At 50.1% G+C, this 14175-nt stretch overlaps 2 protein-coding genes across 5 annotated transcripts in view; one reads left to right on the top strand and one right to left on the bottom strand.

Annotated features, from left to right (window-relative positions):
• The window catches only part of LOC104510398 (papilin-like), a 36442-nt gene extending 28537 nt beyond the window's left edge, over window positions 1-7905 (top strand). Inside the window, 9 exon segments of the mRNA XM_010152636.1 lie at window positions 1-25; window positions 776-913; window positions 1680-1804; window positions 2708-2846; window positions 4223-4360; window positions 5001-5128; window positions 5566-5674; window positions 6999-7174; window positions 7730-7905. The exon segment at window positions 1-25 is cut by the window's left edge and continues 15 nt beyond it. Coding sequence (XP_010150938.1) covers window positions 1-25; window positions 776-913; window positions 1680-1804; window positions 2708-2846; window positions 4223-4360; window positions 5001-5128; window positions 5566-5674; window positions 6999-7174; window positions 7730-7905 — 1154 coding nt within the window.
• Window positions 7906-12549: 4644 nt separating this feature from the next.
• NUMB (numb homolog (Drosophila)) overlaps window positions 12550-14175 on the bottom strand; it is a 35669-nt gene continuing 34043 nt past the window's right edge. For all 4 annotated transcript variants that reach the window (XM_010152631.1, XM_010152633.1, XM_010152632.1 and 1 more), the window contains one exon: window positions 12550-13250. In XM_010152631.1, coding sequence (XP_010150933.1) covers window positions 12550-13250 — 701 coding nt within the window. The remainder of the gene's footprint in view (window positions 13251-14175) is intronic.

Genomic DNA, 14175 nt, shown 5'->3' with positions numbered 1-14175 from the left:
CTTTCCCAGCGAGGGCTCTACACAGGTGATGACTTTTCATTTTCCCTTTTCTGCCAGCTCACTGTGAAGCATCAGCGCAGCTTCCTCTGGAGTGAAAGTGTTGCCCCAGCCAGAACCAGCTAGCTGGGAATACCATGCAGTGCATTGGCTATACATGTGGCCCTTTGGTAAATCAAGTTATTCAGGCCCTGGAGATACCTGCTGTCTCTTTCCTTGCACCCTCTCTGCTCTGTGATGGCACAGGAGGGATGGTATGTCAAAAGACTGCAGGATCCTGGGGCCTGTGTCTGGGAGGCATTCCTACACTGTAAATGAGAATCCATAGGTGTTTTTCTTGTTCTGACCAACAAATGTAGCTGACTTCAGAGCCTTTATCTCAGCACTGCATGAAGCAGCAATGGGTTGTTCTAGGAAAGACTTTTAAGATGCAGAGTTTGGGTCAGGATCCAGACAGTGTCACCCTGAAAATCAGGAGTACACAGAGCTAGACCTAAAGGTGTTTGCACTGGGTCTGTTTCCATCTGCTGAGCTGAACATAGTTCCTGCAGAACAGAGAGGTTGTAGGATTCTTTCTTCCTGGAGATACCGTGGCATTCGGTCTGTCCAGAGGAGCCTTTTCCATGAAGGAGAGGGTTCCCCACATGAGCCTGGTGCTGCTCAGAACTGAATGGGTGGCCCATCCTCCTTCGCCCTGGGGTTGTGACTTATTCAGAGTCACATTAGAGGGCCCAGAGGAGAGCAGCAGAGGTGCCAATGGAATTTCCTCCTTTTTCAGAGCCATCCTGGAGCAAGCCAAGCCCTCCCTTGTGACAGCAGTTGTGGGACAAAACATCCAGCTGGTCTGCAAGACAGGCATGTCCTCCTTCTCCAGAGTGGAGTGGGTAAAGGATGGACGGCCGGTCTCCTCTGACAGGTGAGCTCAGCTCCCTCCTTTGCAGAGTGCCAAATATGCTTGCCTGCTTTCTTTGTAATCTTACTGTTAACATTATTCATGTTTGTTTGTTTTTTAAATTAAATAAAAAATCCCAGGTATTAACTGAAGACCATAACCTGTCCACCTGGTGTGTGCATGGCAGAAATAGATAGTCTGCAATAGCACTGAGGTGTTGGCTAGTGCTGTGGGGCAGAGCAGGTGCTGTCCCATGGCAAGGCACTGGTGGAAGGTGACACGTGGGTGGTGATACAGAAAAATACTGTCTCTATTGGATTCATCCTCGGGCAGCACTGTGTCAGTAGTCCAGGGTGAAGCTTGTAGCCAAATAACTTGGACTTCCCATGGCTGGAAGTTTCTGGCACTCCTATCTAAGATATAAAATTTTGTAAACTACTTTTAAAGCCTGTTTTTCCTGGGAAGTCTGTTTCCAGTATCAGTTTGGAGCCAGACAATCACTTCATGCTGTGAAAAATCACAGTTAAGAGTAGGCTGGGGCTCAAGCTCCTGCCTGGAAGGGCAGCTTGCCTCCTTATGAGAGAGGGATTTCCCATCTCAGTTCCCTCTTTGTTCCTGATCTCCCTTCTAGCACAGTTATTTCCTCCCCTGTGGGTTTTGATTTTTTTCTAAGCCAGGGAGGGCACTGCGTGGTGATGGTTTACACAACACCAGAACAAAGAGCTGCTCTGCCTTGGGTGGTGGCTGTCCGGGGCCAGGCAGAGGCAGTTAATTCTTGTTCCCATTGCAGGCACACTTACCAGTCTGACAGCTCCTTAGTGATCAGCCACGTCAAACCAGAGGATGCTGGGACTTACGCGTGCCGCATTTCTGACGGGAGGACAGAGACCCAACAGATTCAGTTACAGATTACAGGTGACTTATCTTCCTCTTAAGACCAAGGAGGTATCTCAGGGCTCCTCATTAAATTGATGACAGAGGCAATAAATCCAGCTGCAGGAGCAAACTTCCTCAGCTGCCATGCTGAGCTAGCAGCAGCGTTCCCTTTGCTCCAAAGTACCGGTGTCCCAAAGGATAATCAAAGCAGTTGGTCCCCTCCACAGCAGGGGTGCCAAGAGGGAGCATGGAGGCAGTAGGGCTGCTTTTGGTGTTGCCTCATGATAAAGCCTTGGCCCTAAAGCATTTCCCTTGCAGTGCCACCCCATAACTGGAGCTGTGGCTTGCCTGTAACCTGCCCTGTTTCCAGCACAGCAAGCATGCCTTCCTGGCCCCAGAAAGGATTCTTCAGGAGAGAGGGTTTCTGCAGTTTCTTGGGTCCCCCATCTCACACTCAAATGCGCCAGCACAGACAGCTGTGGCAAACTGGTCACATTCATGTTTTGTGTTTTACCCAAGCAGGTCCTGCTGGGTAACAGATTCCCTGATCTGAAAAACAGTGCCTTATTTAAGAAACAACCCCCAAATAATATGAAAGGTAGTCTCAAAAGATGGGCCAGCAAGTCACCCCACCGCCTTCAATCTCTGAGGTGTCCTTTGTCACCGCAATGGCACGTGGGGCAGAAGGCATTGTGGCCTAAGGGGTGCTGCAACATGTTCGCTGACAGAGGAGAGAAAGGAGTCTAAAATTGCCTGCCTGCAGGTCTGTGACTCTCATTAGTAGACAGCGCGGGCTGGCTGCACTAGTCAGCCAGAAAACAGATGGCCGAAGGGCTCTTTGGCTCCAGTTCAGCAAGCTCTCCCCAGCTTGCAGAAACCCTGCGCGAGAGGTCACAGCAAGAAGGGTCCTTTCATTCACGCGCAGCATTTCATGTTGAATAGAGTACCAGGGCGCTGTTCTGGCGGAGGGTGAGAGAGGTCGGGTCCCTCACAAGGAAAATCAGCAGCAGCGAGAGCTCTCCAGAGGGAGGAAGGTTGTACAGGCAGCCGGCTCACCAGTGCATCAGCAATTCACGTACAGGTAAGCTCACGTACAGCAACAGTTTGTCCACAATGCCCAGCTGATGAACCATATGGCATCCCTTCATGTAGAAAAGCCGAAGATTGGAAAGGTCCTGGGTCAGCTGTTCCAGGGCACGGTTGGGAAGCAAGCAGTACTGAAGCGCTGACAACAGGAACGGGCGAAGATCCCAGTTGCAAACTGTCTTCTGTCCTCCCCAAGAGTCTCTTGAAAGAAGCCTGTTCTGAGCAAAGACACACAGGGAGGCTGAGGGCAAAGGAGCTAGGTTCATACAGAAGTAGAAGTGTCAGGGGCAGCATCCTTAGCTGTTCAAGTTAGTGCAGGCAGAAAGAGAAACCTGTTCTGGAAAAAAGCAAAGGAAATAGGAACTGCTTAACTAGCACAAAATAGACATGTGTATAATAATTAAAAAAAAAAAAGCTTGGGTTACTTTAGTCCCCGCCCATTTTACATATTTTGTGAACAAGCCAGTCTGACTGAAAACTATCTCCTCGTGTACTGGGTGGCATATTTTGTAGACTCTTGCATGTTGTGGTGCTTCTGGGCCCCACAGAAATAAAAGTACAAATTGTTTTTGCCTTAAATGCAGCATGTTGGAGCTCCAGATTAAATGAGACCGTGGTCTGACCCCTCCCTTCTTTTGAGTTCACAACCTAAACCCCAGCTGGTTCACTGAACTCCCCAGCAGCCTCTTTAGCTGCTTCTGCCTAAAAGCAGAAAGAAGAGATTCACTGAAATAAGAGCATTGAATTAAGGCTCTTTGGGTTTGTTTTTTGAGATCAAGAATCCAGGTCAGAGAATGGGGGTGGGGGAGATGATGTTTTATTTGACTCTGGGAACATCGTGGTTTAGTTCCCTTCTGAAACGATGTTTAGCTGCAGCTCTAAGAGATCAAAGAGCATGAGGAGATGAGTGGTGCGAGAGCCTGACCCCGGTCTTTCTGCTGCGTGAAGGCCAGCTCCTGGGCCTTGTGTGCAGTCACACCCCCAAAATTCCTGCTCATTTCTGTGTGCTGGACAAGCACCTCTGGGGAAACGTGCTGGGTGCCACGTTCAGGGCTTTGCCATGTGCTTAGTTAACACTCCCTAGGCTGTTATCCAGAGGGATGCTGTAAAAAACAGGGTTGCTCTCTCCAAAGGGTTAAGCTGGCTGGCAGGAGGGCAGCACCAAGCTGTGCTGAACTGGAGCAGGATTTGATGGAGGCTGCTCTTTTCTGAATGCTGGGAGTGAATGTTGGTAATGGCAAGCATCAGAGCTCTGGTGGGAGTTCAGAGCCTGCCCTTTCCCATTGGAAGTGAAACATAAGGCTTGTTTTGAAGGTCAAATCCCGAACAAGGCCGTCTCTGCATCCTTTGCTGTGCTTGTGGACTTTGCAGATTGCGAATGGAGAAGAGCGAGCCCTCAGTGGTGGAGGCCAATGTCGGGGAGAGAGTCAGGCTGCCCTGCACAGTGGAAGCATCGCCGGCCCTCACCATCGAGTGGCAGAAAGATGGGCAGCCCCTCTCCTCTCCCAGGTGAGCTCCCAGGCAGCTCTGCCGTACCCACAGGCAGATTCATGTAGAGAAGAGCCTCCTCCTTGTCTTGCCTTCCCTGTCTCCTCCCTGGGAGGAAGGAGCTGCTGGCCATGCAGCTGGGGCCCCTCCTGCTTTATGCTGGTCAGCTTCCTCAGGTAGGGCCAGACCATGCTGCCCAACTGCCCTAGCCTCACCCAGCGAGCAAAGCCTCGAGTGAGCAGCTGTGATACAGGGTCTGCAAGTGAGCCAAAGCTGAAATTTGTGCATCTACAAGATTAGCAGAAAGAGAATAAAAGGCAAGTAAGTCTACCAAAAACAGCTGGTCTGTAAGCCAGGGCAGAGGTTCACAGCAGAGAGATCAGAGTGCCTGCAGTGAACTTCCACAGCTACTTCTGCTGCTCTCCTGCAGCTCCCCTCACACTCTGCTCCCAGGAACTTGCTCTAGCAGTGAGCTTCTCCAGAGTCTACAGCCCTAGCGCTGGGATCTGAGGACCAGGGGTTGCAATACTGAACTGAGCTGCTGCTAAGCCTTTGCTCAGTGTGACTACAGAGTTGTGCCTGTGGCTCAGCTTCAGCTCCGGTAGCTGGAGTCCCAGCCTGACCCAAGCACAGGCTGAGGGCTTTCTGGTTTTGTTCCCAGGCACAGGCAGCAGTCAGACGGGGCCCTGCTGATCAGCCGCGTCAGCTCTGAAGACGCGGGCTTCTTCACCTGCATTGCCTCGAATGGACGTGACCAGGACCAGCGCCAGGTCCTGTTTCGACCTCTAGGTAAGTACTGGATGGACAGAGGCATGCATGGCATGTCAGTACCCACACACGTGATGCTCCAGGCAGCTGGGAAGAGGGACTAATGGTAGAGTGAGAGTAACTCTCAGGGCCTTGTTTCTGGGATGCTGCTGTGGAATGGGTATAGGAACAAGAAGAACTAAGGAGACTGTTCTGTGCATGTGATGTGCTTGTGTCCAGCTGGAGGAAAAACCTCCTTAGAAGCCTCTGTTACTTGCCATTCCTTGGTCCAAAGACCTTTGGAAATCCACTTTCCCCATACCAATGGTGTCATAGCTCCAAACATGCTGTTTCAAAGCTTGGGGGCTTGTACCTTCTCATAGCGTACGTTGGACTTTTCCCATGAGGGAATGCTCCTGCTACCAGCGGGGCAGCGTGGTGTTGTCCTCCTGCTAGTGATGATCTCCCCTCTGGTCTAGGAGAGCTGAGGATCACCGGTCTTCTGCCAAGCATCACAGTGCCTGAGGGGGGGACTGCTCAGCTTCATTGTACAGTGACCAGCAACAACGTGAATATAAGGTGGTCAAGGTGAGCAAAAAGGAGGCGGAACTTCCCTTTCCTTCTCTTCCTGAACCTCATCACTCGCCCTCCAAATAATAATGCAGGATGCCTGCCAGGTAAGAGAGACCTGAAGTTCTCAACCCCAGCTAGCATCACTTTCCTAATCATCTTGCCTGTTACCCTAAAAAAAACCTGGGCAAAATCACTGCGGAATGTAGGGGGCACCAAGTCCATGTTCCATCTAAATGAGGAGGAAAGCAGACTTAGTTAAGATTTCCTGGAGTTCAGAAGGGCTCTGCGCTGGAAAGCTAGTGGCACTACAATGATAAAAACAAATGAGTATCCAACGGAAAACCTTTAGTCAGTCTTTACAAAAATCTCCCTGCCTAATGCCAGCAAACATTTTGGCACCTATAGTAACAGCAGCTCTTCTCCCAGCTTCCTGCTGTGATAGTTCTCTCCTCCTACTGTCCACTGGGAGCAAAGGACAGTGTTACGGTGTTTTCATGAAGGTAAAGGAAAAGCTGTGTCCTCTTCACTTGCTGGTTTACAGTGAAACTCCAAATTTGTCCAAATGTTTTGTGGGTTTCAGTTTGTGGGGGTTTTTCTTCCCCAATCTGAAAATGTGAGAGACTCCAAAACAGAACTCACTAAAGGGATGGACTGGTAATTGTTCAGATCTCTCTACTCCGAGGGGTAGGGCTGAAGCAGGCCACCTCACAAGGGGAGCTTTTCTTCCATACGTAAGCTTGGTATTTAACAAAATGGTGCAAGTTTCAGGGTCTGAATGAAACCCTTTTCAATGAAAGAAATTTCATTTCCTTGGTAACTGGGAGTTCATAATTCAGGCAGTTTTCCTGCTGGGCACAGAGTATTCCAGGAGGAACAGAACAGACACAATCTTGCTGGTGTGTTAAACATATTTTTTTTAACAAACTTCTAAGGAAGAGGAACGAGGTACATTGCTCACCACCCCATATGTTCCTCGAGCAATATGCGTGACTAGCAGTGCCAGCTAAACAAGCACTGCCAGACCACAGCCCTGGAGAGAGGGAAAGGCGGCCTGGATTTTAGTTCCCCAAAAACGTGTAACAGCAGAAAGGGCAACGCCTTTATACAGAGCACACGGCTAGCTACCTCCCACGTGGGCAGTGGGCACACAGATGCCGGCTGGCTCAGGCCTGTGCTACTCCCCGACGGTAGAGCCAGGCTACGGCAAAAGACGACTTCTTCCTTCCTGCGGAATCTGTGAAAATTCACCCCTCTCAGAGCATCGCTTCCCAAAGAGCACAGAGAGCTCCCTTTAGCCCCTGTGGGTGGGAACAGCGGCACAGAATGTGTGTTGCCACAGGAACGGAGTCCCCATGCGGGCAGATGGCCACCACATCCACCTGTCCCTGGATGGCCGCCTGACCATCAGCAATGTTCGAGAAGCTGACGAGGGATCCTACACGTGCAGCGCCTACAGCAACAGCAGCTCCGTCAGTGCCAGCACCGAGGTGAAAGTGCTGAGGAGCAGCCCTAGCAGTGAGTACAACCCGTCCCCCACGTTTCTCCCACCACAGTGCCTGCCCCTTGGCTGCCGTTTGTTTGTAAGCGCCTGCTGCGTGTGCCCATCCATCGCCGACCTCTGGCTTTGGGGAGTCCCTGGGTTTTGCTACCTCGGGAGCCCTGCTTTTTCCCTGGGCAGAAAAGCAGGATGGTGGAAACACCCACGCTCACACACACCGTGTTGTTGGGACGCTAATTAACTTCCTGAGGCCAAAACGCCGTAATTGGTTGACCAAATAGTGGGCTGCAAGATTCGTATTTGGACTCTGGACACCATCCAGCTGGCTTTACAAAGGGTGTGGTGTCTCCTCGGGAGACGCATCCCAGAAAGCGCATTCCCCTTCTGTGTCTCACCAGAGGTGTCAGTTTTTCCCTTATCCTCAATGTTGGACTAAATTTAAAACAACTCCCTTAGAACTGGCAGGGTGGAGAAAGCAGTGTAATGCTCTGTGCCTGTTGGGAGGGAAACGAAACGTGAGGACGAGCCGTAGCAGCGTATTTACAGCTGCCTCACCTCTTGCTTGGCTGCAGCTACTGAGAATCACGTTGCGGACCCCGGCAGAGAGTGTGTGGACCAGCCCCACCTGGCCAACTGCGAGCTGATCCTGCAGGCCCAGCTCTGCAGCAACGAGTACTACTCCAGCTTCTGCTGCGCCAGCTGCGCTCGCTACCAGCCACGGGCCAGCCCCCCTCGTCACCGTGGGTGATGCTTCCAAGGACAAGACCGGCAGCCTCAACTTCTGCTGCGTAAAACTGTTCCGGGAGCTCTGCCCTGCTGGAAAGCTGGAGAGGGTGAACTGGACAGAGTGCCGTGGGTGTAAGTGCTCTAAGGTGGGAGACCTCCCTGCCCTCAAGTTTATTGCAGACTTCTTTCCCCCTCCCCGCTGCCTTGCTGTAGCTAATCCATCCCTTCACTGAAGGGTAGTTGCTGTCGGTTCCAGAACAAGATGATGCTGGGAACATAGGGGTGCTGTGACTTTAGAGAAAGCGGATAACCAACATGGAGAGACGGTTTCTTCATACAAGTGCTAGAGAGAGCAGTTCTGAAAAACAAAAAAAAATAGGTCTCTGAAGTGTCTGAAGAGGGGCCTGAACTGTCTTAATCAAAGCATTAATGAGCAACGAACTTTTGTAATCCTGGGGAGCATGTTCCATCTAAACACAAAGGACTCTGGCTGTAGGAGACAGCTTGGCGCATACAGAACTAGCATTCGGGTCCTGTGAGACCACGAGCTCCAGGGATGCAGCTGTGATGTCACGGTACTGCAGCCGGTTTATTCAGTAGCCCTTAGACAAACTGCTGGCTGGGTCAGTTTGGTTCCTACTCGACTGTAATCCGCTTTGGAGTGAAACACGGAAGCGACGCTTCTCAGAAAGCTGAAAACAGCAGAACACTTCTAGCCCTCCCCGAATACTGGGGGTAATTTAGGTGGACACAGCAGCAGTGGTCTCTGTTCGGAGATGCTGCAGTTCTGGCTCTAGGAAGGTTCAGCTGCTTTTTTCTGAGCTGGGAGGGTGCTGTTGGGTTACTGCAGAGCTGGCCTCGGTGGTAGTGTGGTGTGGGGTTTCAGCCTGGGGAGGTGAATGCTAGACACACAGCAATACTTGTGGAGGCATTTGACTTGCCAGAATAACTCTCCAGATGGTCTGTGCCGGTCCTAACTCTGGGAAAGCCGGACTCTCCACGCAGTTTGCTGCTGTGGGCTGACATGTGAGGACTTCCCAAGGCAGAGCAGCAGGAGCTGAGAGGCAGCAGCCTTTGGGTCAAGGCTAACACTGAGCGGCAGCGAGCACACGTAGGAGGCTCTGAAAGAGGAACTTTCAGGCATTAACGGGTGTCCGGGGAGGTGGGAGATGATATTATATAATGATTTGTTAAACCAGGGAAGGCCCTTGGGTGTCCCCAGTATCCCAAAGTCAAATTATAACTTCTGAGCAAAAGCACCTTTTTACAGCCCCCACACCATTGTTGTGCCCTAGTGTTAGCCCTAACGGTCCCCCTCTCCCTCGTTCCAAACCCCCTGATGAGATGGGTTAATCATATTAATTAGCAGCATCACCTATTTACTATTTGAGTAATGTGGCTGTAAACAGTAGCCTGGTGTGTCGTGTTTGGTTGGGGGGGTGGAGGATGGGCCCTTTCCTCCCCCTCCCCTTTCTTCACTTCTACTCTAAGGCTTCTCCAGCAGGCAGCTAATTCAGGGCTGTGCTCATACCCCTTCCTCTCCTCCAGTCCTGACCCGGTACTCAGGGCAGTGGGAATACACAGGTGTAAATCCCCTTTGAGGTGTGGAAAGGCAAACAAGCAGTCTAGGAGCAATCCCGTAACAGAGCATGCGGTGACAGTTACCAGGTATGGGTCGGGGGGTGGCTCGCTCTGTGGGCTGATAGATTTTTTTTTTTCTTGCAAGGAAAGACAAAAACACTCATTTTGCAGTTAAGATGTTTTAATTTGATGAGGGGAAAACTTCCCCTGCAGTAATTCAGGGTCAGTGTTAGGGCAAGGTTTGGGGTTGCCATCACTGGGTATTTAAGAACAACGAGCTGGGCCTGAGAGTTACTAATTGCGGTTGTATGTAGTTCTGCATTTAAGGTTTTGGATCAGCACCTTCGTGTGTGTGAGAGGCGTTTTATTATATAGTCTGACTTTGCCTCTTGAGACCAGCAACTAACCAGAGACCGTGTACATCCCTGTCTTGGTGAAGCCCTGTCAGCTCCCGTGTGGGAGCAGAGGGTAGTTGGGATCAGCGCACCAGCTCAGGAATCTGGACTCTCTCTGATCCTTTTGTCCCAGAGTAAGAGGGCAGTTCTATAACAGCTCTTTCTACGCTATCAGAGGTTCTGGGTTTAGAAGACTGAAATAATATTCTGTGCAGGCAGCTTCCAGTTGAGGTGGAGGGTTATACGAGGTGCAGCCAGGCAGCGCTGCTTTCTCCAGACCCGGGACAGGTGGAAGAGTCCCCTCTGATCTGCTGGGCAGGACTGCAGCAGCGGCCGTGCTTCGGTCAAGCGAGTGTATTCCGAACCGCCGTAGGAAAGAGGGTGTTTGAAGGCTCACGGTTTGCTGCTTTAAGTACGTGTCATCGCTGCAACAGCTTAACCAAAGGGGTCTTTTTACAGTTCTCCTCCTGGGCTGGCTGAGCTTTCCCCTCTATGCCGTGCCACCTAACTGCCTCACTCGCTGCTTGCTTTTTTGATTTGAGAACCAAAAGATGTTCGTTTTCTTCCCTAAACAATGGAGTGGAGGAAGGTCTTATCTCCCTTGCTGCTATCTCGGGGCAGGGGAAGGGTGTAGCTATACCAGGCTATTTTCAGCTGACCTCCGGGCGCTGCTGTGAAAGAAACGGAACTAACAGGGAAGAAAACAGGTATGGCTCACTTGGTTATAAATGTCAACACGTCTTTGCTTGCTTTCTGAAAGCTGAAAAAAGCCTTGGTACCAGCTCGGATGCCACAGGGAATGCTGGTCATCACTGCTCATACCGTACTGAACAAAGGTGAGAGGCTGTAGAGGAAAAATCCCCAGTTTTCTGGACCTTGTTGCCATGAGATGACTTGTACTTGCCTGGAAACTGCTGGAAACCAGGGTCAAAGGGGGCATTTCTTCCCTTTCAGGTTAGAAAGTCTGACTTTTCCTTGCATCTGAAACTACGTGGTGCACCTAAGGAATGCAGCGAGAAAGAGTCATACCGACAGGGGAGCTGTCAACTTACTGGGAGAAAAGGAAAAGGAGTGAAAATACTCTGTCTTCTGATGTGGCTCTTCACTCCTTTTAGGAGCAGGGGAAAGAAAACTCAAGGAATTTTCCTTTTTGAATGTTAGTGTCTGCATATTTACATACAAACAGTAAGTGTTGGAACACAGAGTGATGCAAACCTAGAATCCAGTGAAGCCCTCAGTTTCAGAGCTTTAAACAGCCCAGGGACACAAGGATATGTGCAAGTCCAGGGTAACCTGACAGGGGGTACAAAACAAGGCGTTAAGATACCAGGTTGGCAGCAGGACTCGTCTATGTCCACCTAAGAACACAGAAGATGCTCCCAAGGGCAAATCCTGAAAACTGAACGGAGGAGGGAGGGGGAGTGAAGCTTTCACAGACAGTGCTTCTACCACCAACATTTATTTCTGTTAAAGCAGATTATAAATCATCAGTACAAATATATATATAACTTACATTTGCTTGTAAGGCCAAAGTTGAAAAGTAAAGTTAAGATGAGATGGTTTTCACAAGTCACCGGAGGCAGAACCTGGACCAGCTGCAGCCTTAACCACAAGGTTTCACAAATCCTTGGCAGGGGGTGGGGGAAAAATAAAACCAAAGTTAAAAACCTCTAAGATCTACTGACAGACAAACATCGAATGGTTTCCCAGGCAGCCCCAGGATGTAGATATGATTACAGTAAAGTCGTCACAGTAGTGTTAGAACCGATAGATTAAGACAAAGAAACTGCAGCAATACATGAAAGGAAAAAACCCATACTATATAGAATATGCAGCTTGATTCCGATAAAAAACAGTAGGTTTCCCCCATGGTTTTCAAACCATGACAATACTGCTGTTTAATTTTCTTTATTTAAAACTACGATATAATGACTTAACTGGTTGTGATTGTTGTTGCAATATGCTACTTACAATGAACAGATACAAGAACAAGCTAGAGCCCCTTTTTCCACCCCTCCCCCCAATATTACTTACAATAAGAATCGGAGATAAATCAATCTTATGTACAATTTCTTACATCCAACCCCCCCCTTTTTTTTTTTAACCTTTGGCAAGATTACTTACAACTCATACAGCTTTTAATATCCAACTATTTAAAATATTCTAAATGCATAAAAATAAAGATTTTGGCTTTACTTTATTCTTTACATATAATATTCGCTTTGTTACTCAAAATGGAAGCTCAACTTTTTCCCACAAAACCTAGCTTTCGCTAAGCCGGTGACAATCTGCATCCGCCCACCACCCCACATTTCCCTGAGGGGGAACATCCAGGACGCGCAGGGCATCAGAAGGACAGAGGTGCATCACGTGCCTTCCTTGCCGTAAGATAACTGGCATTTCTGCAGGACAGGCTTTGGGACCAGGTGCCTTTCTTTGCTCTTCCAGCTTTCCAAGTGAGGAGGGAAAGCAGACTGGGGTGGCTCTGGAATTCCTTTTAAGAACCGCACGCTGAATTCTCCGGATGTTTACACCCTCCCCATAACTGCTCCCTCTTTGAACTCTTTTTTGTTTAAAGGGACCTTTGGGATTATCAAAGCAAACTGATCAGAAAAACAGTCCCCTCTGCTCCCTTTATCCCTCTACTCTAATGTACAATTTATCAACACCCCCCCACCCCCCCGGGCTGCTCACAGTTCAATCTCAAACGTCTTCTGTAAATCGCTTGAGAAGGGGTTAGTGGGAGAGGGGTTAGTGCGCTGCTTGGCCTTGCCCTCCAGCGCTGCCCACTGCACTTCGACGGGGGGCCCCGCTGCCAGAGGCTGGGAATGCTTGTCCTCTGTGGCCCACTTGGCACCGTCAACGCCGTTGAAAGCGGCGGAGCCGTTGTGCTGCGCGGGGGGGCTGAAGAAAGGGCTGGTCGTGGTGCTGCTGCTTTCGTACGGAGGGAGCGTCTGCTGTTTGACGAGACTGGGCGACTGGTGCGGATGAGCCGCTGGAGTGTGGCCTGCAGTGCCGAAGACGTTGGCTACCATCTGGGATGGTGTGATTCCAACCACAGGTACGCTGGGGGCTGCGTAGGTCATCCCGTTCGCTACAGCGTAGGGCTGAGTGGGAATAAACGCGGGCTGCATGGGCGGTACCACCCCCACCGGCACGGGCTGAGGCGCAATGAAGGTGCTGACCGGGAAGGCTGGCGCTGTCTGGGACGCTGCCGGAGGTGGCTGGAGCAGTGGCTGCGGGGCTGGGGCAGGGGGTGGCTGCTGTTGGGCTCTGACAGTCTTTGACACCTCTTCCAACCAGCGGTCTGCTTCTGAGGGAGTACGCCTGTGATTCCCTTGGAAGAGACTTGGCGAGGCCGCACCTGAGGAGGTGCCACTCCATTCATTCCCTGGGAAGGAGAGTGTGGAGAAGCCGTTAACATTTCCACTCCTCGCCCTTTTATCGGTGAGAAAGGCTGGAGGCTGTACACAGGAACAGAAAGGCCTCCTCCCTCCACGGCTAAAAGACTGCTACCAGCACTGGGAGCACCTTCATGCATCCACCGTACTGTTCTGGTACAGGAAGACCTCGGTCAAGAAGGGGCAAAGAATTTCTTCACTAAATATGGGTATATATATATGTGTGTGTGTGTGTGTGTGTGTGTGTGTGTGTATTCTTTCCTTCGTAGCAGGCACCTGAGAGTTCAGGGCACGTAGGAGAGCTGCCACCGGCACTCATAACTTGGTGGCAATAATCTAGTCCATAACTGCTAATCCCTGTAACTGGGGAGTACCTGTTTCTGAATGCGCGGCTCAGGACTGGTAGAACACAATGACAGAAGAAACTGGTTCTGAGACTCGGTTGCTTTGTTTCCTAACCGAAGGCTTTACCCTCTAATGGACAGTAATGTACTGGGAGTTCAAGGCAACATTCATTTTTCTGTCCCATACAGACGGAAGTGAGTACCCATTACAATATACATCAACATTTAAGGCGATACACCTAATCAAATTATTAATGACATATAAACTGTATTGACTACGACTCCTTTATATTCTTCCCCCATCTTCACTCCCTCTCCCCTGATTCTTTTCATACCTAACTCAGGATGCTAACCCCTCAAACTCTTCTGAAATGTTCAACACTCAGCATTCCAAACTCTTCTATAAAACCAGCTCAGATTTTAACTCATTTCTCTTCAATGATTTAAAAAAAAAATTAATCACCATTATTTCCATTCCTCCCAAAGTGTCCAAACTGTCTCCCACAGCTGAACTCTGGTTTTCCTTCTCCCTACAAGTTTCAAATTCTCTTTTCCTCCCATAGGGCCTTGC

The sequence above is a fragment of the Eurypyga helias genome, unplaced genomic scaffold (assembly GCF_000690775.1).
Source record: "Eurypyga helias isolate BGI_N326 unplaced genomic scaffold, ASM69077v1 scaffold5565, whole genome shotgun sequence".
Classification (NCBI taxonomy): Eukaryota; Metazoa; Chordata; class Aves; order Eurypygiformes; family Eurypygidae; genus Eurypyga; species Eurypyga helias.
Note: the sequence above shows the minus strand (reverse complement) of the source record. Positions and strands in the feature narration are given on the sequence as shown.